This window comes from Lissotriton vulgaris, chromosome 8 (genome assembly GCF_964263255.1).
Source record: "Lissotriton vulgaris chromosome 8, aLisVul1.2, whole genome shotgun sequence".
Classification (NCBI taxonomy): domain Eukaryota; kingdom Metazoa; phylum Chordata; class Amphibia; order Caudata; family Salamandridae; genus Lissotriton; species Lissotriton vulgaris.
In genome coordinates, this window is record NC_141696.1 from 19,123,437 (window position 1) to 19,149,169 (window position 25,733).

General features: G+C 45.8%; 1 protein-coding gene across 1 annotated transcript in view; it reads left to right on the forward strand.

Annotated features, from left to right (window-relative positions):
* Nucleotides 1-20,179: 20,179 nt before the first annotated feature.
* Nucleotides 20,180-25,733, forward strand: part of LOC147693253 (uncharacterized) — a 58,041-nt gene continuing 52,487 nt past the window's right edge. Inside the window, exon 1 of the mRNA XM_086933649.1 lies at nt 20,180-20,473. Coding sequence (XP_086789775.1) covers nt 20,341-20,473 — 133 coding nt within the window. The 5' untranslated portion in view covers nt 20,180-20,340. The remainder of the gene's footprint in view (nt 20,474-25,733) is intronic.

Genomic DNA, 25,733 nt, shown 5'->3' on the forward strand with positions numbered 1-25,733 from the left:
TGCTACGGCAAGTAAAGCTTTCCAAAAGAAATCAAAAGTCTGCTTTACCACGGGAGACAGCACATGAACTACTCTTACCTTTCCAACCAGCACGAGTTGACGCTTTAGGGCAGCTGGAGGTCCCAAAAGATATGTATCTCTCACAAAGTTCCCCAGGGTTCCATACTGTTTCCTGTCATCTTCAACCTCCACATGAAGCTGCGTGCTGCTCTTCTCACAGATAATATCATTATTATTCACCATTATGCCAGTGATAGACAACGCTGCCCGAAGTCGCCTCTTCTTCTGACATCCAGCCCTCAAACACTGCCAGCAAACCATCCAAACCTGGATGTTCAATGCCAACCCAAAGAGGCTTTTCCCTCTTTTTAGGTGTGCCACAGAATACAGCCCACTGTGGGGCATATTAACAATGCCCCTGCAGCACTTATACGCTGCCGGCGTGTCACTTTTTTGACGCTCCGGAGACGCAGTTTGCCGGCCCATATTTACAAGGTCACGCAAAGCCACCCTGCGTGGCTTTCATGCCATAGTAAATATGCATCAAGGCAATGCCTTATTCTGCATGGAAGGGGCATTCCATGGGTGCTGCTGTGGGTGTTCACGTGCAACACCCTTGCTTTTTGACACTGCCCCAGAATTACAACAGAGCACGAGTCTGGGGCAGCAGTAAAACTAACGCCTCCCCAAATCAGGCATAAGTGTTTAAACGTCTCCTCTTTCTTTCTCTTTCCACATGTGCTGCATTCTGAACAAGCAAAATGGGTCCTTTGATTGTTTTTGTGCAGAAAGGTGTCCGTTCCAGCACAAAAACAATCATGCGAACAACACAGACACCTTTGCACCAAGGTGCAAGGCTGCCTGCATTGGAGCTCGGCCAGTTTGTGTCTCGGCGCTAGCAGAACGGTCAGGATTGCACCGTATTTTGTAGACACAGCGCATTCCTGCCCTTTTCTTTTGACATAGGGCTGCACAGCTAAAAGGCTGGCAGCACTGCCCTACGCCAAAATATTGTGAATATGCCCCTTGGAAAGAGGAAACAACGAGGAAACATGAAGATATTTCTCCTTTTTGTGCCTTCCCTGGGAATGACGATAATTCTGATGCAGTCCCAGGTGCACCAGTGTTGTTAAATCTGGAAATAGACCAGAATCCAAGGGTGGATGTGTGGGAACACCGATGCGGCACACATCGACCACCTTCCCGGGGCAGAGTAAATCAGGGGAGCAACTTGGGCTGCCTTGCTTTACCCCAGATGCACCAAGCAACTTGACTTACTTGGTGAACCTGGTACAAGTATCGCATTGCTCTTGTGATACCAGGTGTGACGCGGGGCAACACAAAACAACAATAAATCTGGCTCCCAATTCTTAAGGAACACATTGTCAAAAACATAAAGATGTTACACTACTAAAGAAAGTCAAACAGTTTCTTCCAGAAACAGACTTCAGAACTTCTCATGAAGCCCTTGTGCTCTTGCATCTGGATGTTGATAATGCCCTACTCTAAGCTCTCCCACATCCCTCACTTGGCACCCCTTATGGACATCTTACACACCACAACACGTCTGATCCAGGGCCTGAAGAAGTACGATCATCTCACTGTTACCAAATGGAACACGGTTGACTCAGCATCCAGCCGCATCATTTAGAAACCTATCATGACCAGCACCCCCTGATTATCTTGCAGAAAAGCTCCCCATCTCTGGTGGTTCTTGAAAAACCTGCAGTCAAGGCACCATTAGAGTGCAGAGTAGGAATTGTAAAAAAATATATTAAACAGAGGCAGCAGGACGCTTCTATTTATGCACCCAGGATCTGGAACAACATCCCCATATACACCAGGAGTGCCTCAACGCTGGCTCCTAATCTAGGAAAGAGTTGAAGACTCATCTGTTCAAAGAATCCTACATCACAATTCATTATGGTGCATTTTATAAGAATGGTTTCACATTGCAGCACAGCAAGTCACCTTGCTGCACTGTGCTGCACGGCTGGAAAAGTGCAGGAATGGGCCATATTTAAAACAATACGGTGCATTCCTGTACTTGTCTCTGTGCTGGGCCAGGCGGGGCTGGCTGTACCGGGCATTGGGCATTTCACCGGGAGGCTGGAAGGGTGAGCACCAGTTTTGCAGATGGTGGGGGCTATTTGTTTTACTGGGTGCTAGTTTTTTTAGCCCCCAGTAACAAAAGCAGCAGTGCTTCTCACTTGAGTTCCCAGCCCCATCACCAGGGGCTGGTCTGACCAAATTGCCAGGGTTGCTTTGTGTTCCCAGTCGGACCCGGGCTAGCACCAGTACATGCACTTTTGCAGCAGGGTGCAAGGAGGCCTCTGTTGCATGCAGGATTATTTTTGTGCAGGAAAGGCCTCCTTCCTGCACAAAACCAATCCCGAGAGGCGTATTCCTCTATCTGTGTGCAGAATGCAGTGCACACGGAAAGAGGAAGTAATGAGGAGAGATGAAGTCATCTCTCCCCATCACGCCTCCCTGCAAGGTGCAAGATGTTGGCGCATTCGCAGGTTTAGCAGTTCTGGTAAATCTGGGAATCCATAAAAACCAATGAGAGTAGCGTGAGAACACCCACGGAACACCCACGCAACACCCACGCAACACCCACGGAACACCCACGCAACACCCACGCAACACCCACGGAACACCCACGGAACACCCACGCAACACCCACGCAACACCCACGGAACACCCACGCAACACCCACGCAACACCCACGCAACACCCACGGAACACCCACGCAACACCCACGCAACACCCACGCAACACCCACGCAACACCCACGCAACACCCACGCAACACCCACGGAACACCCATGCAACACCCACGCAACACCCACGCAACACCCACGCAACACCCACGGAACACCCACGGAACACCCATGCAACACCCACGCAACACCCATGCAACACCCACGCAACACCCACCCAACACCCATAGAACATCTTCCCAGGGCAGAGTAACGCAACGCAGCAACGTGCGCTGCATTGCGTTGCTCCAGAAGTTTTAGGCCAATCAGGGCCACGCAAAGTAGCCTTGAGCGGCTTCATAAATCTAATATTTGGGTTGCATTGTGCTTGCACCACGTTGTGTGTGGCAAGCGCAGTGCAAAGGTGCTCACGCACAGCTTGCCTCTGAACATGGACAGCGCTCTGCCGCATACACACATACTACATACAACCGTCACATTATAGCCACATATCTTGGAGCAAACTGCTTTACTTTCATGTCTAGTGTCAGTGTAAGATGTTTCCATTATTTCACTATGGCCATTGACCCTCTCTGCAAAGTGAGAGCTGTTCCACTTAAAAGAAACATGTGATGTGCATGTTACGTCACAACTCTGAGATGTCTTTGAGATCATGTCCTTGGGCTGTGCTGCTCCAGACTGAAGTAGCTGCTGACCCTGCCTCGAAGTGAACACACACCTTGGTATGGGTCTTCACCTGATGCCACACTCAAAGAAAGGCAATGCTGATGGGCCAAACACAGATCTCTGAAGCTAGTCCTCAACCAACCGAGCTATCTCACCAAGCAAAAGCTGCATGTCATGAAAGAGAAAACTTTAGGAATTGGGAAACTGCTCGTAGACTGGCAGAGAAAACTGGGGCCTTTCTTCCCTCTGTTGCCACAACCCACTGATCAGTGCCAGACTTAAGGCACTCGCGCCAGCACCGGAATGATCACTGTCCTGTAAAGCCCTCGTCTTCTTTGGCATCAAATAAGTGGCTGCTCCAGTTCCAAAGAGCAGCAGTCACCATAAGATGCTGGCACATAGGGCCATGTTTATGAGAGCCTTGCCTCAATGTTTGCACCACGCAAAGTGGTACATGTGTGATGCAAGCTTCTAAGTCAGATTTAGTTGTAAGTGGCTTCCTAAAGCCCGAGTAAAGCAATTTCTGCGTTGCCTTACTCTGTGAAAGGGAGGTGGTACATGGGTGTTGAGGTGGGTGATGTTTTTGATGCGTTCCCATATTTACAAGGACTTGTAAACCTGGGACTGCTTCAAAACCTTACGCCTCCTTGGGTGAAGCGTAGCGAGGAGAAAGATCTTTATTTCTCCCAATTTTTTCCTCTGGAAAAAGTCTCTCAGTATTGTTTTCATGGAGGAAGGTGTCTCTTCCTGTGCAAAAATAATCCTGGCTGCAACATAGTGCACGGGTGTCTGTTTTTGTGATAGGCTGCCAAAACAGCGTACCCAAGGAGATGATGGTCTGTCTACGATGCCACCCAACGTACGATGAATACTCTCAGCACACACCACTAAAATATGTCCTTCGTGTTTGCCTTTTCTAGTAGATATCACCTTCTAAATTCACCAGAATAGTTTCATCCATCAGATTAACCCAAGAGAAATGTGGATGAGAGAGACATCCAGACCAGCGTTGAGTTCAAATTTACAACAAAGAAAGACATGTTTTATATATACATCTTTCATGAAGACTGTGTGTTTCTCACCTGAAAAGATCCTCATTGGTCAACTGAGGAGTGGATGGGATTTCCAAGGCATTAAAACAAATTAAATATTCTGTTTAGCCCATACAGTTATTTCTGAAATATTTGCCAGAGTGCAGTCCCTCTGTTTACTAGTGTGGCAACGCTTCAGCAGAACATGTGCCTCTTCCAAGCAATCCGGGCTCTGCTGCCAGATGGGGAAACATAGGGGCATATGTAGGTAATTTACGTTTTGCAATTCTCAAATAGCGATTTTTAAGGAATCGCTATTTGCGAATTGCAAAATGGAATGTAGATAATAAATTGCAATTTTTGTGAGTGTCCCATTCATTCCTAAGGGCCAAAAGGCCCATAGGAATGAATGGGGATACATTCTCAAATTGCGATTTTCTGTGTGAAAATCGCAATTTGAGAATCGTAATTCCAAAGGTGCCAGGGTGTCCAAATGACACCTGTTGCACGCCTGGAATGTGCCTGTAAGTACATGTGGCGCACATACATGCCCTAAGGGCATGTTTGTATGCCACATAGCACTTTGAATTTTTTAAAGAAATGCATTTTTGAAGGAAATCGCAAACTACCATCTACTTGAAGTAGGTGGTATTTTGCGATTACTTATGCAAAAATCGACATTTTTAAAGCACCCCTACATAGCATTTAAGGAATCGCACTATTGCAATTCCTTAAATGCTATAAGCAAAATAAGGAATCGCAATTTTTGCGATTCCTTATTTTGCTAAGTGGCACCTACATATCAAAACGCCGTTTGCGACTCGCAAACGCCAAAATTCACCGAATTTCGGCGTTTGCAAATCGCAAACGGATACCTACATATGCCCCTGAGTGTCCCATTCATTCCTATGGCCAAGAGGCCCATAGGAATGAATGGGGATACATTCTCAAATTGCGATTTTCTATGAGAAAATCGCAAATTGAGAATCGCAATTCCAAGGGTGCCAGGGTGTCCAAATGACACCTGTTGCATGCCTAGAATGTGCCCCTAAGGGCATGTCTGTGCGCCACATGGCACTTTGAATGTTTTAAAAAAATGCATTTTGACAGGAAATCGCAAAATATCATCTACTTGGAGCAGGTGGTATTTTGCGATTCCTTAAGCCAAAATCGCAGTTTGCAAGGCACCCCTACATACCATTTAAGGAATCGCAAAATTGTGATTCCTTAAATGCTTGAGTAAAATAAGGAATCACAATTTCTGCGATTCCTTATTTTGCTATGTGGCCGGGCCTCTACATATCAAAACGCCGTTTGCGATTCGCAAACGCCGGAATTCTGCAATTTTCGGCACCCTGCCAATCAAAGGAAGACAAACACAGCCAATAAAAGGGAGGGTAAAGAGGTGATGTACCAGGGGAGAGACAAACACAGCCAATCAAAGGGATGGTAGAGAGGCAATTATCCAGCATAGACAATTACAGACAACCAAAGGAAGACACAAACAGCCAATCAAAAGGAAGGTAAAGAGGAGATGCTCAGGGGCAGAGACAAACACAGCCGATTAAAGGAGGGGTAAAGAGGAAATGATGAGGGAGAGAGAAAAACACAGACACTCAAATGAAGACAAACACAGCCAATCAAAGGGATGGTAAAGAGGCTATGCTACAGGAGAGAGACAAACACAGCTAATCAAAAGGCTGGTAGAAAGGCAATGATTCAGGGGAGAGATAACAGTCAACCAAAGGGAGACACTCACAGTCAATCACAAGGAGGGTCAAGAGGCGATGCTCTGGGGTAGAGACAAACACAGCCAATCAAAGGAGGTATAAAGAGGTGATGCTCCAGGGGAGAGAAAAACACAGCCAATCAGAAGGATTGTAGAGAGGCAATACTGCAGGGGAGAGACAAACACAGCCAATCAAACGGGGGGGTAAAGAGGCGATGCCCCAGGGGAGAGACAAACACAGCCAATCAAAGGGATGGTAAAGAGGCGATGCCCCGGGGGAGAGACAAACACAGCCAATCAAAGGGAGGGTAAAGAGGTGATCCTTCTGGGGAGAGACAAACACAGCCAATCAAAGGGATGGTAAATAGGAGATGATCCAGGTGGGAAACAAACACAGCCAATCAAAGGACAACAAGCACAGCCAATCAAAAAAAGATAAAAACAGTCAATCTAAGAGATGTTAAAGAGGTGATGCTCCAGTATAGAGACAAACATAGCCTATCAAAAGGATGGTAAAGAGGCAATGCTCCAGGTGTCAGAAAAAAACAGCCAATTAATGGAAGACAAATGCAGCCACTTAAAGGATTGCAAAGAAGCGATGCTCCAGTGGAAAAACAACCGAAGCCAATCAATGAAAGACAAACACAGTCAATTAAAGGGATGGTAAAGAGGTGAGGCTCCAGGGGAAGTACAAGTACAGCCAATCAAAGGAAGGCAAAAACAGACAATCAAGGGGGTGGTAAAGAGTCAATGTTCTAGGTGGGGGACAAACACAACCAATCAAAAGGATGGTAAACAGGTGATGATCCAAGGGATAGACAAATACAGCCACTAAAAGGTATTATAGTAAAGAAACAATGCCCCAGGAGAGAGACAAGCACAGCCACACAAAGAGATGGTAAAGAGGCAAAGCTCCAGGAGAAGGACAAGCACAGCCTATCAAAGGGAGGATAAAGAGGCAAAGCTCCAGGAGAAGGACAAGCACAGCCAATCAAAGGAAGACAAACACAGCCAATCAAAGAGATGGTAAAGAGGCCAGGCTCCAGGAGAAGGACAAGCACAGCCAATCAAAGGAAGACAAACACAGCCAATCAAAGAGATGGTAAAGAGGCCAGGCTCCAGGAGAAGGACAAGCACAGCCAATCAAAGGAAGACAAACACAGCCAATCAAGGGGATGGTAAAGAGACAATGCTCCAGGGGCAGATATGCCCCTACAATGTATAGTCAATTTTGGTATATTGTAAGTGCATGTTGTGGAAGCCATAAACAGTACATGGGCTGGATACTTATTAACCCGAGTTTCCGAGCTCCATGATGGCTTCAATAATTCCTAGTGTGTTTGGTGCCACATATATATTCTTAATAAATCCTCACTGATTACAGTGTTGGCTTTATTAGGAAATTCACACAAGATATCCTTTTAGACCATCTCGGGAAAACCTTCCAAGCACTGGCATGGTTCTTGACTTTTTTTCACCAGCCTGCCACAATCAGAAATGTTTCTGCCCTCATGCGGTTAGAGCCAGCACTCTCAGAGGACAGAGACAAAGTCTGCTCTGGGCTAAGGTGCTTTACAATTCCTCACAGACAGGATGGCCTTCCTGGGTGGGAAGCTTCAAAGGTGATGGCGCCTTTGAAATCCAACCCAGGAACCTCCAGATAGTGGGGGAAGCCAAGCTTCCTTTGCAGCTCCACTTTAGCAGGAGGAAAGGTAGGGACATTTGTAAGATTAGGAGGAGAGTCCCCACATTGCCTACACCACCCTCAGGGCGGGATAGGCCAAGAAAGCCCCTCTTTTCTGAAATCCCACCATCTTGGGATGGTGGGAAAACATCCTATCAGGGCTCGGGCAGTGCCTCTTCCCACAGGAAGTGGTCACTTGAGGGTGTAGACACCCTAAAGGTAGGCAGCCCATTGGCTACTATCTGTCTCCCCTTGTAACACCCCTAAATTCAGTATTTAGGTGCCACCTGAGACCTGAACATCAGATTCAACAGACAAGAGAAGACCAGGATAAATAAGACCCACTGCATGCTAAATGAAGTACTGCTGCAGAAGAAAAAGACGCCAAACCATGCCTGCTGCTCCCAGAACTCGACAATCGCTGCAGCTGTTTAGTAGAAAACATAGACTGTAAGAGGCGATGACTAGCCAGGTTGCACCTCATTTAGGGGTCCATTAGGATGTAGGGCAGATCGCCAACGCCCGCATGGCGGTGGCGATCCGCCCTAAATCCTTCCCCACCCATTTACCCCCACCATATTAGTATGGCGGGGGTACCCAGGCGGACAGGAAGACCCTCCACCGCTTTTCAAGTCCGGGCAGAAAAGGATTTAATATAGATGGCGGTGTCTGCTAGACACCGCCATCTATATTAGCATGGAGGCGGAAACATGACTTTTCCACGCCGCCACGGAAAGGCATGCAAATTCTATTTTCGGGGGCCCGTTGTGGGCCCCCAGATTATAGGGGGTGGAGGGTTCACATGGGGGGTACCTATGGTACCCCTCTTCATTGTCATGAACATGGTGACAGGCACCTCACGGTGCCTGTCACCTTGTGCAGGACAATGCATGCTGTGCATTCCAAGCATTCTGGCGGGCAGTGTTGTGGAGCAGGAATGGAGGATGCCACCACCACGGTGGCGGTGGCATCCTAATCGCCTGTGCGGGACCGCCGTACTACTGGCGGCCGGTCTCAGCACCGCTAGGGTGGCGGGCAGAGAGAAGTCCACCCGGCATCCCAATGGGCCTCAAAGTTTCCCAATGTAATGTTATAGACCTGTGCACAAAACATTCAGAACTTGTCGCCCTTCAGTGCCGCTGTAAGACAGATTCCAAACTTGATGAAAGCAAGGAGGTGCACCAACACGCATACCGAACCGCGGGTACACGTGAAAGCACAATTATCAAGGTGTCAGACATCGGGCCTTGGATTTCCTGATTATTTTAATGGTTGCTACTGGATCATGATGGATTTTCAACCTGTATTAGTCTACTCTAATATAAAGCCCTGACAAAGTTCCATGAGTGTTTCTTAGGAAATGAACGTGTTGGCTGGTTTTTCATTTTACTGTACATGAAATTAAATGAAATACCAGCATTTGTAAAGTGCACAGCTACCTCCGAAGAGGTGTCCTGGTGCTGGGGGGTGTTGGGAAGATTAGGCAAGCTATTGCCGAGAGTCATAAGGTGCTGGGCTAACCTGCCGCTGGCACCGGGGATCGAACCTTGAGCCCGCGTGTTCTGGAGTCAGCCACCCAGGCCATAGCACCACATCTCTTCCCTACATGAATTTGGAATAAAGAATGTTTTCAAGAATTGTATTGGACTGGATCTGCTTTCCTGGTTCACCTCCTTGCATTCATCAATCGCTGCTGCTTTGTTGATCTGAAACTAGAGAGGGCTCCAAGAACCCCAGACCACCCCCAACATTCAAGAAATCACAGCGATGCTATCTTGGAGTGAGGCTATCACTCCCCTGAACACCATAGGCACTGATTCCATGTAGTTTGGATTGCCGACTTGCTGCTCCCTGACTACCTCGATGCAGCATGGAAGCAAGAGAAAGTACAACAGCTCTGGAGAGTCAGATCTGTCTCCCCACCAAGTTTGGAGACAGCAGGACCTACGGGAGCCGCAGTGTACTAATACCTGGGGTACCATACGCACCAACGGCAAAAACAGAGAGTCCATTCTGGACTTCCAAAGCACCAGAAGTAAGCACCCATTGAGGCATGTCAAAACATCTCAGAGGCAATTCCTGAGTGGCCCAGCTGTCCCAAGATCGCCTCCTGCTCCTAACCGCAAGGACCTCAAGACGCACAACGCCCAGCTGACCTGTTTGCTGTGCACCCGGCCTCACCTGCCCCAGCACGGATCAACCAGCCTTTCTGCCATGGTGTCCAGGCACTTGCAACCTCCTCCCTCTAAGGAGACCCACTGGACTTACCTGTAAGTCTCTACGTATTGCATTTTCAAGTGTCCCCTTCACCAGCTTCCAAGATGCTCAGCACTCTGATCCTGGCCGACCCAGGATTCTCCCGAACTTCTCCTGGTGGAACTTTGGACCTGGGCCTGACATCAACCTTAAACAAGAAGGTGAACTTTGTGTAAACATTGCCTAAATTTCTATACATGTTCCTACTTTTTCCCCATTGTCAAATGGTGCACTTGGTCTTAAAAAATTATATAAAAAGTGATAGCATTTTTACAAATCGGTCTCAGATTTTTTCTTGAGTGTCTCTCATGTATTGCCTCTGTGAGTACAACAAAAGCTTAACACTACCCTCTGGTAAGCCTAACTGCTCACCCACATTACCACAAAAAGAGAGTTGATATTATCTGTTTGTACCTCTAACTTCCCATTTGGGATTCCCCGGACTCTCTACATAGTATACTTCATTTCAGTACACTGTACTGTGAGACAGTTTCCTACAGTAACAAATGGATCCAACCTACTTGTATGTGTCTTATATTGAATGTGTTGGTGCCCACCATATTGTGCATCTGTTCACCATTCTTTTGAGGCCTGAGTGCCTCATCTGTCCCTGCTCATTTGTATGTTGTTGCATATATGAGTTTTATAGTATGGCATGATGTGTTAAGTATATTGCAAGATCTGTAGGTTTCAATAGACTGTTTAAGCTTTTAAGTAAGGGATAAAGTACCCTGTGTCATACATTATAAGAATGTTTCTGTGACCATAATCAGAAAAGTGGCCAAAGGATTAAGTTCCTTTAAAAAGTCATGGAGCATCAACATCACTTTTAATACCTTTTGAATGCATGGAAGGTGGCATTGTATTTCTTGTAATGCATTATCACACATATCACCCTTCCCACAAAGTACTTCAAGCCTTTGGCCCAGATTGACTAACATTTTGTGCTGTGGTTGCATCACTTTTTTGGATCAGCCATGATTCAAAATGCCAGTCGAGGTTTACAAAGCCACGCAGGGCCCATTTTGACTGAAGTTCCCAGGTGTTCTTTTCACATGCCTCATATCGCGGAAGGTGTCCTCTCCGCCAGCGCCTGGCTGCTTTCTGTAAGAGCGGTACAAAAGGGGGTGGTAATGGACGGAGCATCTGACCCAATCAAACACTCACTCCCAGTCAACAGATCTGGGTTTAATCCATCACCGTTCTGTAGCCCACTCCGCAACCCCTGTTCAGACACGGCCATATGCAAATCAGTCTGACCCTGTGCCTCATGGGAACAGTCCAGCCCGAGCTGCCAAGCCATGCCTTCCCTGGACCGGAAACAAGCTTCCTAGGACCGGTTTCCGGCGTTTCACTCCACAGACTTAGTAAATATATTTCTCCTAAATGTGCTGTATGTATTCCTCCTTATCGCCGCTTCACTTGCATTCAATGCAATTTTACTTTGGGTCCTACGCGTCTTATCAATACCATCTCCAGAACTGGCCTTCAAGTCTGTCACAGCACCACCTCTGCCAAAATGGCATGTTGTATTGTTTTAAGCCTTAACTGTCGTTCCTTGGCCAAAAATAAGCAGCATATTTTTGACCTTCTTAGTACTGAACATCCAGATACACTTTTTTTGACCGAAACATGGCTTCATGCCAGTTCAGGCCCCGACATTGTCACTTCTCTTCCTCCTGGATATGTCATCGCCAGGAAAGATCGAGACACAGGAAAAAGGCGAGGGGATTGCTATAATTTATAAAACCAATCTCATTTCTGTAAATTTGAAGCTATTTCCATCACACAGTGTGAAGCGGCTTTGTTTAAACTCTCTGTACCCCCTCAGCTGACCTTGTCTGGCATTTTAATTTATCGCCCTCCGGGGAAGTCCGGCCCTTGGGTCTCCACTTTCCCTGACCTTATCGCTCCCTTCATTTTAAAGGCAGCAAATTTTACAATTCTAGGTTTCCTGAACCTTCACCTAGAAGATAATCAGAATAACATCTGCCGTACTTTCTTATCCGATTTGGAGGCTCTAAGCTTACGGTTATGCCATCAGGGCCCTACTCATAAGGCGGGACACCTTCTGGATCCAATTTTGTCCAATCTTTGCTATGACTGTAGTACTCCTGCGCTTCAGTTAGACTGGTCCGACCATTTTCTAATTCCATTCAACCTGCAGCCTTCTACATCTAGGGTAGTGGCCCCTCCTACTAGCTCAGGTAGTCTTAGATCTTGGGGAAAGTTGAATCTGGAGTCTTTTAACACTATTCTGTCTACTAGCATACCTGATGTCACTTTACCTTTGCTTTCCTTAAATACTGCTGTCTCTGACTGGCTAACCAATGCCATTGCCATCTGTCTGCCCCCTGTACCTAAACGCAGCTTTACTCATCACCCCCCTGCCTGGTTTACAAATGATCTTAAAGTTATTAGGTCCAAATGTAAAGCCCTAGAAAGAAGATGGAGGAGATCGTACTCTTTAACTTGTAAAGATGCTTACAAAGCTGCTCTTAAAAGTTATCATTCAGCATGTAAAGAGGCGCGCATTTCTTACGTTGCTAATAAAATCACTAAGGCTTCTAATTGTCCTCGGGCTCTACTTTCTGTAGTAAAGAAGTTAGCTGGCTCTGATACCATCCCTCCCCCTCCTGTCCTTGATGAAAATCAATGTAACAACATTGATGACTTCTTTATTCAGAAGGTTGAACTCATTTACAAGTCACTCTCTGCTCCTTCCCCTTCCTTGTGTAGTATGACGTCTGCATTTGACCCTAAATATCACAGTAATTGTGACCAGATAGCCAAGATTTTTTCCTGGCACCTATTTGAAGAGACGTCTTTCCAAAATTGCTTAAATAGTATTAAATCTGGGTCTCCTCTTGATCCTTTGCCTATTAACATCCTTTGTCAACTCTGTGCCATATCTAAAGGTGTCCTTATAGATCTTCTTATGGCCTCTATGCGGGAGGCCTTGGTACCCCCCGAGTGGAAGCGAGCCATGGCCATCCCTTTATTGAAAAAGGCCGGAGCAGATCCTTCTGTACTATCTAACTTTAGACTTATATCCCTGCTTCCGGCTTTCTCCAAAATTTTGGAGAAAGATATCAATACTCAACTGACACAACACATAGACTAAGTTGGCTTTCTTCATTATTCACAATCCGGGTTCAGAGCCAACTTTTCAACTGAAACCGCTCTGCTTGGGGTTACTGAGAAACTGCGCCAGCATTTAGATCAAGGGGAAACTGCGACACTCATTCTATTAGATTTGAGTGTTGCATTTGACACCGTGTCGCATAATATCTTGCTTAACGCCCTCAGGTCTCTTGGGCTGGACGACACTGCCCTATCCTGGTTTGCTTCATTCCTTGAGGGTCGCACTTTTCAATTCTTTTCTACTAAGGCATCATCCAAGATCTGCGTATCAGCACACGGAGTCCCACAGGGATCCATTTTAAGCCCCCTGCTCTTCAACATCTATATCAGACCCCTGGCAAAGATCGTGGAAGAGGCGGGTCTTTCCCTATATTCGTATGCTGATGATGCACAGATTGCCTTTTCGCTTTCCACCACTAAAGACGCTATGACATCCACCCTTCGGTGCGGCCTATGGCAAGTGACAGAGTGGATGCGCCTTAACTTTTTGAAGTTAAATGGGGATAAGACCGAGGTCCTTATCTTGGGCAAGCACAAGGACCTATGGGACCCTCACCACTGGCCTCAGGAAATGGGCTCCTTTCCCCTTCCTATCACCCATGTCCGTAATCTGGGCATCATTATTGATGATAGTCTCTCTATGAGAGAACAGGTGGCGAATGTTGCTGCCATCTGTTTCACGATCTTGAGGTGGCTTCGTAAGATCATTTGAATGCTTCCTGCATCAACTCAACGCACGGTAGTCCAGGCACTCATCACCTCTCGCCTCAATTACGGCAAAATTCTCTATCTCGGTAGCTGCCAAACGGTATTGAGAAAGCTATAGGTAGTTCAGAACTCTGCAGTATGCCTCCTTTGTCAAGTTCCTAGACAGGCTTCTATCTCACAGTATTTACGTGATCTTCACTGGTTTCGAATTGATCAAAGAATTACATTTAAAACCCTTTGTTACATCTTTAAAATCAAACAAGGTGTGGCACCAGCGTACCTGCAAGAGCTCATCCATCCTTACATTCCTTCTCGTCCCCTGCACTCTACAGCCCATGGAGACTTCGTGATTCCCAGATTTAAACTTGTAAGAATGGGAGGCCGTTCCTTTTCTTGTCTTGGCCCCAAAATCTGGAATTCTCTTCCGGTGTCCTTGAAGAATGACCGGTTTTATCTGAGCTTTCGAAGAAATCTTAAAACTTGGCTCTTTTAGTAGCAAATGGTTATTGACTGCTCTTTTTCTAGCAATTTGTGTGCTAGGCGCTGGGAAACCCTTTTTGGGTATCTGCGCGCGTTACAAAACTAATTTATTAATAATAACCTTAAAGGATAAAAAGCGAGGCCCATTACTAATTTTCAAAATTTCAAAAGGTGCTGTACAATGTAAAGGTGAAAATTGCCTGTCCTACCAACCTGAACACTCTGCTGGTAGGTATCGGTGTTGCCACCTGAATTAGGGCAAGATAAAATGGAAGCGCACATCAAAAGGATGTTCTAAATATATACAAGTGCTAATGAATGCTATGGAATAAGATTAGAGAGGGCTCACCCGCCTCAATGTTGCAGTATGGTACCCGTTAGGCTCCAGAAGAGTACATAATGTACGAGGGAACGTATCCTTATCTTAAAATAATGCGATATTTAGTAGATATATATATATATATCTGGCTGCACCCGCAATTGTGCTGGGCATCAATAAGAGAAATGTGTTTACACTTACCCTTGTATATGTTGCAGGGTAGTGAGCAAAAAAAAAACAATATAGGTGCAGAATTCAATCAGCAACTGAAATGAGAGATAAAAGGGGAAGGGGTTGATTACAAGGCTAAAAGGTAACCAAACCCCCAGTAGGATCCCTTTATGGCCCGTTTATTACCTTTACGTAGAATCCCTCGGTCCTCTGTCCAATGCAGTAACCTCAGAATGAGCCGAGCCAGCAGGAAGGCTTATAGAGGCTCGGTGACACGAGGACTTACAATGAAGTGTCCCCGTGGCGTCAGACTTACTTTGGTGAAATGACTCTCTGTAGCGAGTCGGTCAGGCTATTGTAATGGAGGAAAGACTTTAAGACAACACCCCGGCAGTAATTAATGAGCCATGTGGTGCGTCCAAGATGAACTGTGGATGATGCTCAACCAAATGGTTCTAAGGGGAACTCATGGAGGACGATTTAGAAAGGAATAAAGAACAATAACCATGGAGGACGATTAGCTCATTTGGCATGAAATAAAGAACTCATAGCAACATAAATCACAAAACAAGGTACATACAAAACTAACATATTTATGCCTACTTTCTGTGACATAACGATAATTACAGTGAATGACGAGCGGTGCAAGGTACATACAAAATTAACATATAGATGGCCTTCTCGCCGTGACATGCTCATTCTACCCGACTTCCCAGTCATGGGTCATGTGATGTAAACTGTTTCCATTCTATACATGTGTTCCGGCACACTATACACCTTATTACCTTCAACGTGTAATTGATTTGCCTCACGGACGTTAAGGTTCTATGCAAACACATATGTTAATATCTGTATGAAATTATTGCTCTTCATTCACTGTAATTATCGTTATGTCACAGAAAGTAGGCCATAAAACAACAGCACGCACCTCACTGCAGGTAGAATTCCCAGCAAGGAAATTCAGGGGGGAGCTTGTGGTGAAGTCTTTGTGTCCCTGAGACTTCAGAACAGGAGGCAAGCTCAGCTTCAAGCCCTTGGAGATCTTCCTCAAGATAGTAAAATTATACACAGAGTTCCTTTTCTCCTTTCCTTGAAAATAAGTAACCATTGCAGCCCAACCCCAAACAGCAAACAGCACAGGGGCAGTCTCCTCCTTCAGCTTCCTTGGTTTCTCTCCTTGGCAAAGGGTTTCTCTTGATTCCCAGAAGTGATCTAAAGTTCTGGGGTCTGGGCCCCAATATTTATACTGGAAAATCCTTTGTCCAATGAAGGCAGAGAGCGTCTGTACCCAGCCAAAACCAGTTCTGTCCTCCCTGGTGCAGCTTCCTGGCAGGAGGTGGAGACGGCATTTTTGAAAGCAGACCTGGCCCAGGAAGCTGAAAGGACCCCCCTACTCTATATTCTATGAAGGCTCATGTCGGTAAATGGAAATCTCATCCCCCTACTCTCTATTCAATTTAAGTCCTATTCGGCCCAGCCCTGACCCATCAGTCTGCTGGAGCCAAGACCCTCTCCAGCCCCCTGTCACTCACAAACCAGACATGGAATACACAACCCTAGCAGAGGCATGCTGAATGGTTAGGCAAGAAAATACCTTCTTTCTAAAAGTGGTATTTCCAAACACAGAATATAAAAATCACCCTCACTAAAAGATGTATTTTAACATTCTGAGTTCAGGCATACTAACCTTTTTTTTCTGATCTTGTTCCCTGGGTCAGTTATGATTATGAGATGTTATAATCAATCTGCCCATTCTGGCCCATGGGAACAGATAGCCTTGCAATAGTGAAAAACAAAATTGGCTGTAATTCACTATCAAGACATGCCACACACATCAGGGCATGTCCTACCTTTTACATACAATGCACCATTCCCTTGGCCCTACCTTAGGGGTGACTAATCTAGAAAAGGGAAGGTTTAGGGAATGGCAAGGGGGTGCACTAGCCAAGTCTACATGGCAGTCCCGGACTGCACACAGGCTCTGTAATGGCTGTCCTGAGCCATATTTTGCAAGCCGCTTCTGTGGGTGGCACAATCATTGTTGCAAGCCCACCAGCAGCATTTTATTTACAGGCCCTGGGCACACATGGTGCACTGTACTAGGGATTGACAAGTAAATCAAATAAGCCAATCATGGAGTCACTAATCCATTACAACAATTTATAATAGGGAGCACTTGCACTTTGGCACTGAATAGCAGTGGCACAGTGCCCAAAGCATCAAGACCAGCAAAAACATAGCAAAAATACAGGAGGCAACAGCGATAAAATGGAAGGGAGACCCAGGCCAATGGTGCCAGGTCTAACATAGCATATGCCTCACTTATGTCACATTTGACATTTCAAAAGTTAAATAATCTCTTAACACACTATTATAACAATATATATCTAGCATGTAATTGCGCATGTTAAGATGGCTGCCACGTATTTGGGGTCAATTTATGGTTTGAACTATGAAGGGTATATAAAGGCCGAACAAGATGGCATCCATGCAGAACGCCATGAAGACAGCACACTACGGGAAGTACGGGAAGTACTCTACAGATCGGTAAGGGCTATGACCTCTTATCAGCGCTAACAACTATTTTGTGCTGACATATAGGGCTAGATGTAGGTAGCCCAATACCGGTCAGTCACAGCCAAAATTACCGAATTTCGGCTGTTACCGACCGGTATTTGGCATTTGGAATGTAGGCGGCATGATTGTAGGATTCGGTATTTTACCGAATCAGTAACTTGAGAAATCGGTAAAATACGGAATTCCTAACATACCGTTTCAGTAAATTACCAAATCCGTAATGTAGAGAGCACTCAAGTGAGTGCATTCCTCAGTTAAGGATTCGTTATTTACCACCAACTACAAGTATGTATGTGTGCCAAATGTGCACCTATGCACTATTCAGGAGTGCAACAGGGTGTCAATGTGACACCCTACCACCCTTGAATGTGTTCTCCATTTTACAGAATCAGTATTTACTGATTCGGTAATTCCAATTCATTCCTATGGGCCTCCGGGCCCATAGGAGTGAATGGGAATTACCGAATCGGTAAATACTGATTCTTAATTACCGAATCCTACCGATTCAGTAAAATTTACTGAATAATTAGCTACATCCCATTCACCGATTCTTAAATACCGAATCGGTAGAATTCTGTATTTATGAATCGGTAAATGGGAATTACCTACATCTGGCCCATAGTGAGATAGTAACAGATGTGTTCTAAATTAGCTAGGCGTCTCCCAGTACGCTTATTTCAGATACTCTGGCATATTTTATGGATTTTGCCCGGTCTAGTTCAACGGGGGCGATCCTGCCGTTTGTTGCCTAAATAGCCGGGTGATGGGGATACATTTACTATGCTCATGAATATAAGGTAGTGCCTCCCGTCTAGGTGTTAAGCATTAGGCTTTAAGCTAATGGGATTATGCGAATGATAGAGATGGTATACACTCAGAAAAATATATATCCACAAAATATTGCCACTGAGCTCTGAATCTGTCATGTGTAACATGGTGCCCACACAATGGGACCTCATGTTGTGACTCAAACTTCTTTTTTTCACATTTCAGAGTTGCGGAATGACATAATTGACATTTTACATTTAAATATGACCGGACTTATGAAATGATGGTAAGTGAGGCATTTTAGTAATAACTACATAATAAGATATCAGATATCAGATGATACGTGTATCACAAGTATATCCAGTTATTGAATCATTTCAGCTCCTTGGACGCGTCACGAGAAATAACCAAATACAACAAGGGGACACATTTGGAAAACCCTGGTTCTGGTGATGACGTAACACCTAAGCTTGACCTACACCTACAGGTTTTCTCGCTCTTCAATTCCATTTTTTTCTTTCCCTTCTTTTACATCGGTATCCATACCTTCCTGTTAATTGGAGTGGCTAATAGATAACAACAGCTATTTTACAGGATCCGAAATACTGTGCATGGCACAATTCGGGTGATATACTTTGGTGATGGGTTTAACTCTGGATCCCATCACTCCCCACATTCCTTATGATGCCATTGTTTTATGTTTCTGCCCTGATGAAGACTAGTTACATTTAAGGGACGAAACACGTGTTGGCAAGGAGCTGTATTGACATGAATGGCGGATTGTAATTCCTGTAAAGAAGCCTGGAGGTCTGAATAAAAGACACTGGACACTTCTACATATAATCCCACTCCTTTTCTTGACTTTGAGTGCCTGGATTCATTGTGAATAGGTGTAAATATCAGTTAAAACAAACCATACCACTGAAATTCACCAGTTACAGTTATTTCAAGTTATTTCAAGTTATTATACATCGTGCCCTATGGCAACTATACCTCGCTCCCCCTCCTGTTAACAATTGCTGCAGTGACATTATAATTGATGTCATAACTGATTCAACATGAGGGGTAGTTAGCAGGGCATGGAGAGGGTATGCAGTATAGTTACTTTAGGACACAAGTTATATTTACTATAACTGGTGAATTTCAGCGGTTTTGTTTTGTTTAAAAACTGTAGGTTTTAACTGACATTTTCACCCAGCTGTTTCATCCCTTTGTTTTTTAAGCATTACTGGTTCCTCTGAAGGACAAGGGCTGCTTTAAAAAAAGTTCTCTGTTTGGAAATGCAAAGACAGCCATGGTGGTCCGGTGTCCCTCGCAGGCCACCGTCCCTGTATTCATGGCCACCCTCAGGGGGTTGCACAATCAATATTCATCGGGCTCGTGCTCTGCAGTCTCCTGTCACTCAACATGTTTTGAACTCACCAATGTTTACATCGAATGCAAAGAAGCTGAGAGGGATTTAAAAAACATGAGGGGGGGGGAGGGGGAGGGGGAAGGCTCGAACCTTCGAAGGATTAAAACTATTAAAAAAAGAAATGTACCAAGCGGGAAATAATTCAGTTTCACAAGTGACCGAGTCCCAGCGAGGAGGAAATATGAAGAGTTCACACAAGTATTAATCCATCCCTCAATTAATCACACTAGATTTGTAGAGCGTGGCTGATCCCCGCGAGGGCTTCTGGGCGCGGATTAACAGAAACATTCTCTAAACTTGGCGCTGTGCCAAGTCTGAAGAAGAGATGGGAGCGTGAGTATGAGGTGAGGAAGGCGTCGATACTGGGCTTTTCTGCAGACCTTTTCATCTGTGCTGGGAAGGTCCCGGAAGAACCCGGATGAGAGGGACAGGTTACAAAGCACACGCAGGTGAGCAGCGGCCGAGGATCACACGCGGCGTCAATCATGGAGTGAGACGCGACTCTAATGCACCAGGAACAGTTGAATAAATAAAGAAACCATGAACCCACAGGGGGATTAGTCAGTGATGCTGGGAAATGTGGCCCTTGCGTCACCTGGCCCTGGGTGACGTCACTCAGGCACTGCCTCTGGACAGGCGTCACCGACAATGCAGGGTGTGCCACCCAAGGGATGTATAAAAGCCACCGGGGCTCAGCTGCTGGGATCGCTCCCGCCGACTCCAGCAGCATGAAGGTCACCGGCTCCCTGCTCCTCCTCGCTCTGCTCGCCCTCTCGACTGGGGGCGCTCTGTCAGCACCACAAGGTAAGAGCCCGAACCAAGATTACTTTTGAGGCAGGTGATGTTTGTTGGCAGCTCGAGAGCTCCCCAGACTGCAGGGGCTGCTGAATTCAAACCACAGGAACATACATTAACACAGGGCACTGCTGAATTCAAACCACAGGAAAACACATGAACGCAGGGCACTGCTGAATTCAAACCACAGGAAAACACACGAACACAGGGCACTGCTGAATTCAAATCACCGGAAAACACATTAACACAGGGCACTGCTGAATTCAAATCACCGGAAAACACATTAACACAGGGCACTGCTGAATTCAAATCACCGGAAAACACATTAACACAGGGCACTGCTGAATTCACACCACAGGAAAACACATTAACACAGGGCACTGCTGAATTCAAACCACAGGAAAACACATGAACACAGGGCACTGCTGAATTCAAACCACAGGAAAACACATGAACACAGGGCACTGCTGAATTGAAACCACAGGAAAACACATGAACACAGGGCACTGCTGAATTCACACCACAGGAAAACACATTAACACAGGGCACTGCTGAATTCACACCACAGGATAACACATTAACACAGGGCACTGCTGAATTCAAATCACCGGAAAACACATTAACACAGGGCACTGCTGAATTCACACCACAGGAAAACACATTAACACAGGGCACTGCTGAATTCAAACCACAGGAAAACACATGAACACAGGGCACTGCTGAATTCAAACCACAGGAAAACACATGAACACAGGGCACTGCTGAATTGAAACCACAGGAAAACACATGAACACAGGGCACTGCTGAATTCACACCACAGGAAAACACATTAACACAGGGCACTGCTGAATTCACACCACAGGAAAACACATTAACACAGGGCACTGCTGAATTCAAATCACCGGAAAACACATGAACACAGGGCACTGCTGAATTGAAACCACAGGAAAACACATTAACACAGGGCACTGCTGAATTCAAACCACAGGAAAACACATTAACACAGGGCACTGCTGAATTGAAACCACAGGAAAACACATTAACACAGGGCACTGCTGAATTCAAACCACAGGAAAACACATGAACACAGGACACTAATGAATTCAAAACACAGGAAATACATTGACACAGGGCACTGCTGAATTCAAACCACAGGAAAATACATTCACACAGGGCACTGCTGAATTCAAACCACAGGAAAACACATTAACACAGGGCACTGCTGAATTCAAACCACAGGAAAACACATTAACACAGGACACTAATGAATTCAAACCACAGGAAATACATTGACACAGGGCACTGCTGAATTCAAACCACAGGAAAATACATTGACACAGGGCACTGCTGAATTCAAACCACAGAAAAACACATTGACACAGGGCACAGCTGAATTCAAACCACAGGAAAATACATTGACAAAGGGCACTGCTGAATTCAAATGACACGAAAATACATTGACACAGGGCACTGCTGAATTCAAACCACAGAAAAACACATTAACACAGGGCACTGCTGAATTCAAACCACAGGAAAATACATTGACACAGGGCACTGCTGAATTCAAGCCACAGAAAAACACATTGACACAGGGCGCTGCTGAATTCAAACCACAGGAAAATACATTGACACAGGGCACTGCTGAATTCAAACCACAGGAAAACACATTAACACAGGGCACTGCTGAATTCAAACCACAGGAAAATACATTGACACAGGGCACTGCTGAATTCAAGCCACAGAAAAACACATTGACACAGGGCGCTGCTGAATTCAAATCACAGGAAAATACATTGACACAGGCCACTGCTGAATTCAAACCACAGAAAAACACATTGGCACAGGGCAGAGCTGAATTCAAACCACAGGAAAATGCATTGACACAGGGCACTGCTGAATTCAAACCACAGAAAAACACATTGACACAGGGCACTGCTGAATTCAAATCACAGGAAAATACACTGACACAGGGCACTGCTGAATTCAAGCCACAGAAAAACACATTGACACAGGGCACTGCTGAATTCAAACCACAGGAAAATACATTGACACAGGGCACTGCTGAATTCAAACCACAGAAAAACACATTGACACAGGGCACAGCTGAATTCAAACCACAGGAAAATACACTGACAAAGGGCATTGCTGAATTCAAATTACAGGAAAGTACATTGACACAAGGCAAAGGCACTGGGAAACAGTGAGGGGACAGGGTGGGTGGTATATTTAATTGAATTGGATTAGGGATTCGTAAAGCGCTGCTGTCCCTCCTAAGGGAACACCTTGGCACTAGGCGGTATACAATTCAGAGGAGGGACTTTTGAGTAAAGCAGAGGAAGGGCTCTGGGAACCTTTTAGTGTTCTTCCAGGGCTTTAAGTGGACCCGGTCTCACCAAGTCTGACACCGGCAGTTTTTTTAACACCTTGCCTGCTCATGACGGAACCACACCATCATGAGCCACGGGCAGCGTGTACTCATGACGGCGTGGTTCCGTCATGCGGCTGCCGCGGCTTTAATTCCCCGCCTGTGCGGGGGAATTAATGAGGAGGGGGGGGATGTGATGGACCCACGCAGTCATGAGCACACGCCACCCGTGGCTCATGACGGCGTGGTTCTGTCACGAGCACAGCGGCGCCGCGCACACCCTCCATCTTCCGACGCCATGGCGAAATTCGCCCTGCAGCCAAGGGGTCAAGGGGGCCTCGAAATTGGTCTCCATCGGGCTCTGGTTTGTGCCCTGGCACGGGTTATCCATTTTTCTTGGACTGCAGTGACAACAGGAACATCATGTGTGCGTGCTTACACTGCTCTTCTCACTAGTGGAGAAGTTACGGCATGACGTCATGCCAGGTGACCCCCGCCCCCAGTTTTTTCATCCTACATAAAGCCCTGGGTTCTTCAAATGAGAGAGTGGCAGATAGGGTCAGGGGCCGAAAAAAAAGCCAGGCCTTCAACTGTTTCCCGAAAATGGGGTCGTGGGACAGTATGTCTCAGCCTCGCGGGGAGCTTGTTCCAGGCCATGGTCACAAAAAATGTAAAAGATCTGCCTCCTTCCGGCTGAACGCCTAGTTTGAGGAGGTTTAAGGAGATTCACAGTGAAGTCGCAGACGGGAAACAGTCGGAGCACCGCAGTCTTAACCACGTGTGTTCCAACTCCGCAAGGTAAACCACGCTTGCGTTAACCGCGCATATGCATGGTTAAGGCAGTGCGCGGTCTAGCTGCTGGGGAAGGAAGCAGGGAGACCGTGCAGGAAGAGATCCGCAGTGAGGTAAGTGGGGCTGGGCTGTAGTTTGGGTTGGCACTAGTTTTCAGGGCTGGGGGTGAGGGGTAGCTTTCAGGGCTGTAGGGGGCCGGGGGTAATTCACATTCAAAATTACCCATTCACGCATACCACTCTGATTCAAATATACCCGTTCACCATACCCTTTCACATTTAGACCCACCCAACCCTATCAAATAAGCCCTGTCATATTCAAACCAACTTATTCACTATCATGCATGCCCCATCACATTCACACATACACGTTCAAATATCACGTGCCGCTTTGCATTCACATATACTGTTTCACATTCACATTTACCCTTTCACACTCACACATCACCTTTCCCATTTACACATTTCATTCACGTTCACATATACCCCTTCAAAGTCAAATATTTCCTTTCTCATTCACACATAGCTTTGCATGTTCATATATACCCCTTCACATTCACCCATACCCTTTACAAATACTCTTTTATGTTCACATGAACCTTTTACATACACACATACCCTTCCACATTCAAACATACCATTTACATTCATGTATACCATTTTCTATTCAATCATACCCCTTCACATTCACACAGATGTCTGAATATTTATTCATAACATTTCGTACTCGTGCATAAAACAACATTCAAAATGACCCCTTTCACATCCATTGCTAGTCCTTCCCATTCATAAACACCCCTTCACACTCCCACATGGGCCTTCAGATCTCTTTGTATCTTTAGACAATCTCCCATGTCCTCCCACATTCATGCGTACACCTTCAGATTCATGCTCGCTGACTTACATTCACACATTGTCCTTCGCTTGAAGGCATACCCCTTCACTTTCACACACCCCTGGACATTCACACATACCCCTTCACATTGATGCACACCCTTTCACATTTGCACGTAGCACTTCACATTCAAGCATACCCCTTTACATTCATTCACTACCCATCGTATGAACTCATTGGTTAAAACATTGACCGAAGACGTCCCAAAAATCAATGGGAAAGCGCTCCCTGTGCTACTCTATGCGGATGACTCTGTCCTTATGGGCCGCACTCCTAATTCCTTTCCCACCTTAGTGCATGGTTTTGTCAACCACGTGGATAGCTTGGGCCTATGTACTAACTTTAAAAAATCTTTTCTAATGTTGTCTGGTCGCAGGAAACGCCACCTTAGTTTTATGTCTGTGGGCAATCAGAAGTTGATGAGCACTAGCACCTTTCCATATCTCGGGGTGGTCTTTGCTGCGAACGGCTCCTGGACTGAACACATGGCTCACTCCAGGAGCAAGCTCTGAAAGGCCTCCAACTCAATTTTCAGTCTTCCAAGCCCAAAGATATCAGGTGACATTTTAGCAATTTTTTATTTTTTTGTAAGTACAATGCCTGCCAACAGCCTAGTATTGCCCTGAGGTTTGGGGCATCGCCAAGAGCCCCTGTATCCAACTGGAAGAGAATAGATTTTGCAGAAAGCTACTAGGCGTCCCAATCTCCACACCCCTATATGTTTGCCATAGGGAACTCAACTTAAATTTTATAGAAAATGTTATTAGCCACATCGCTGCTTGAGAGATTCCTCTTCTGTGCTGGACCCTAATAGAAATGGGTGTGGTCATGACGAGCTCAGCTCGTCATGAGCATACGAGCACTGTACTGCATGACGAGCTGAGCTCGTCATGAGCATTTAAGGGGCTAACACCCGCCCTGCCCTCTTTTGGTTATCTGTTTGGAAATACCGGGCCGCATCCCTAACGAGAGAGATCATTAGTGATTGTATTGGATGTGAGAAAGGGAAGGACATCCCTTGGCTAGCAGGGGCGTTTCAGAGCCCATGCAGCGTTAACAAGGGAAGTATCTTCCTAAATCCTAGCACAGCAGTGACTATGAATACAAATGAGCTCAGGAGTGCCCTCTATTCATGATAAAGAGTCGAAAGGATTGAAAAGGAACAAAAAAAATCCCTTGTCCTTTGCTAAATGTCCATTGAACATCCCGTGCATCTGC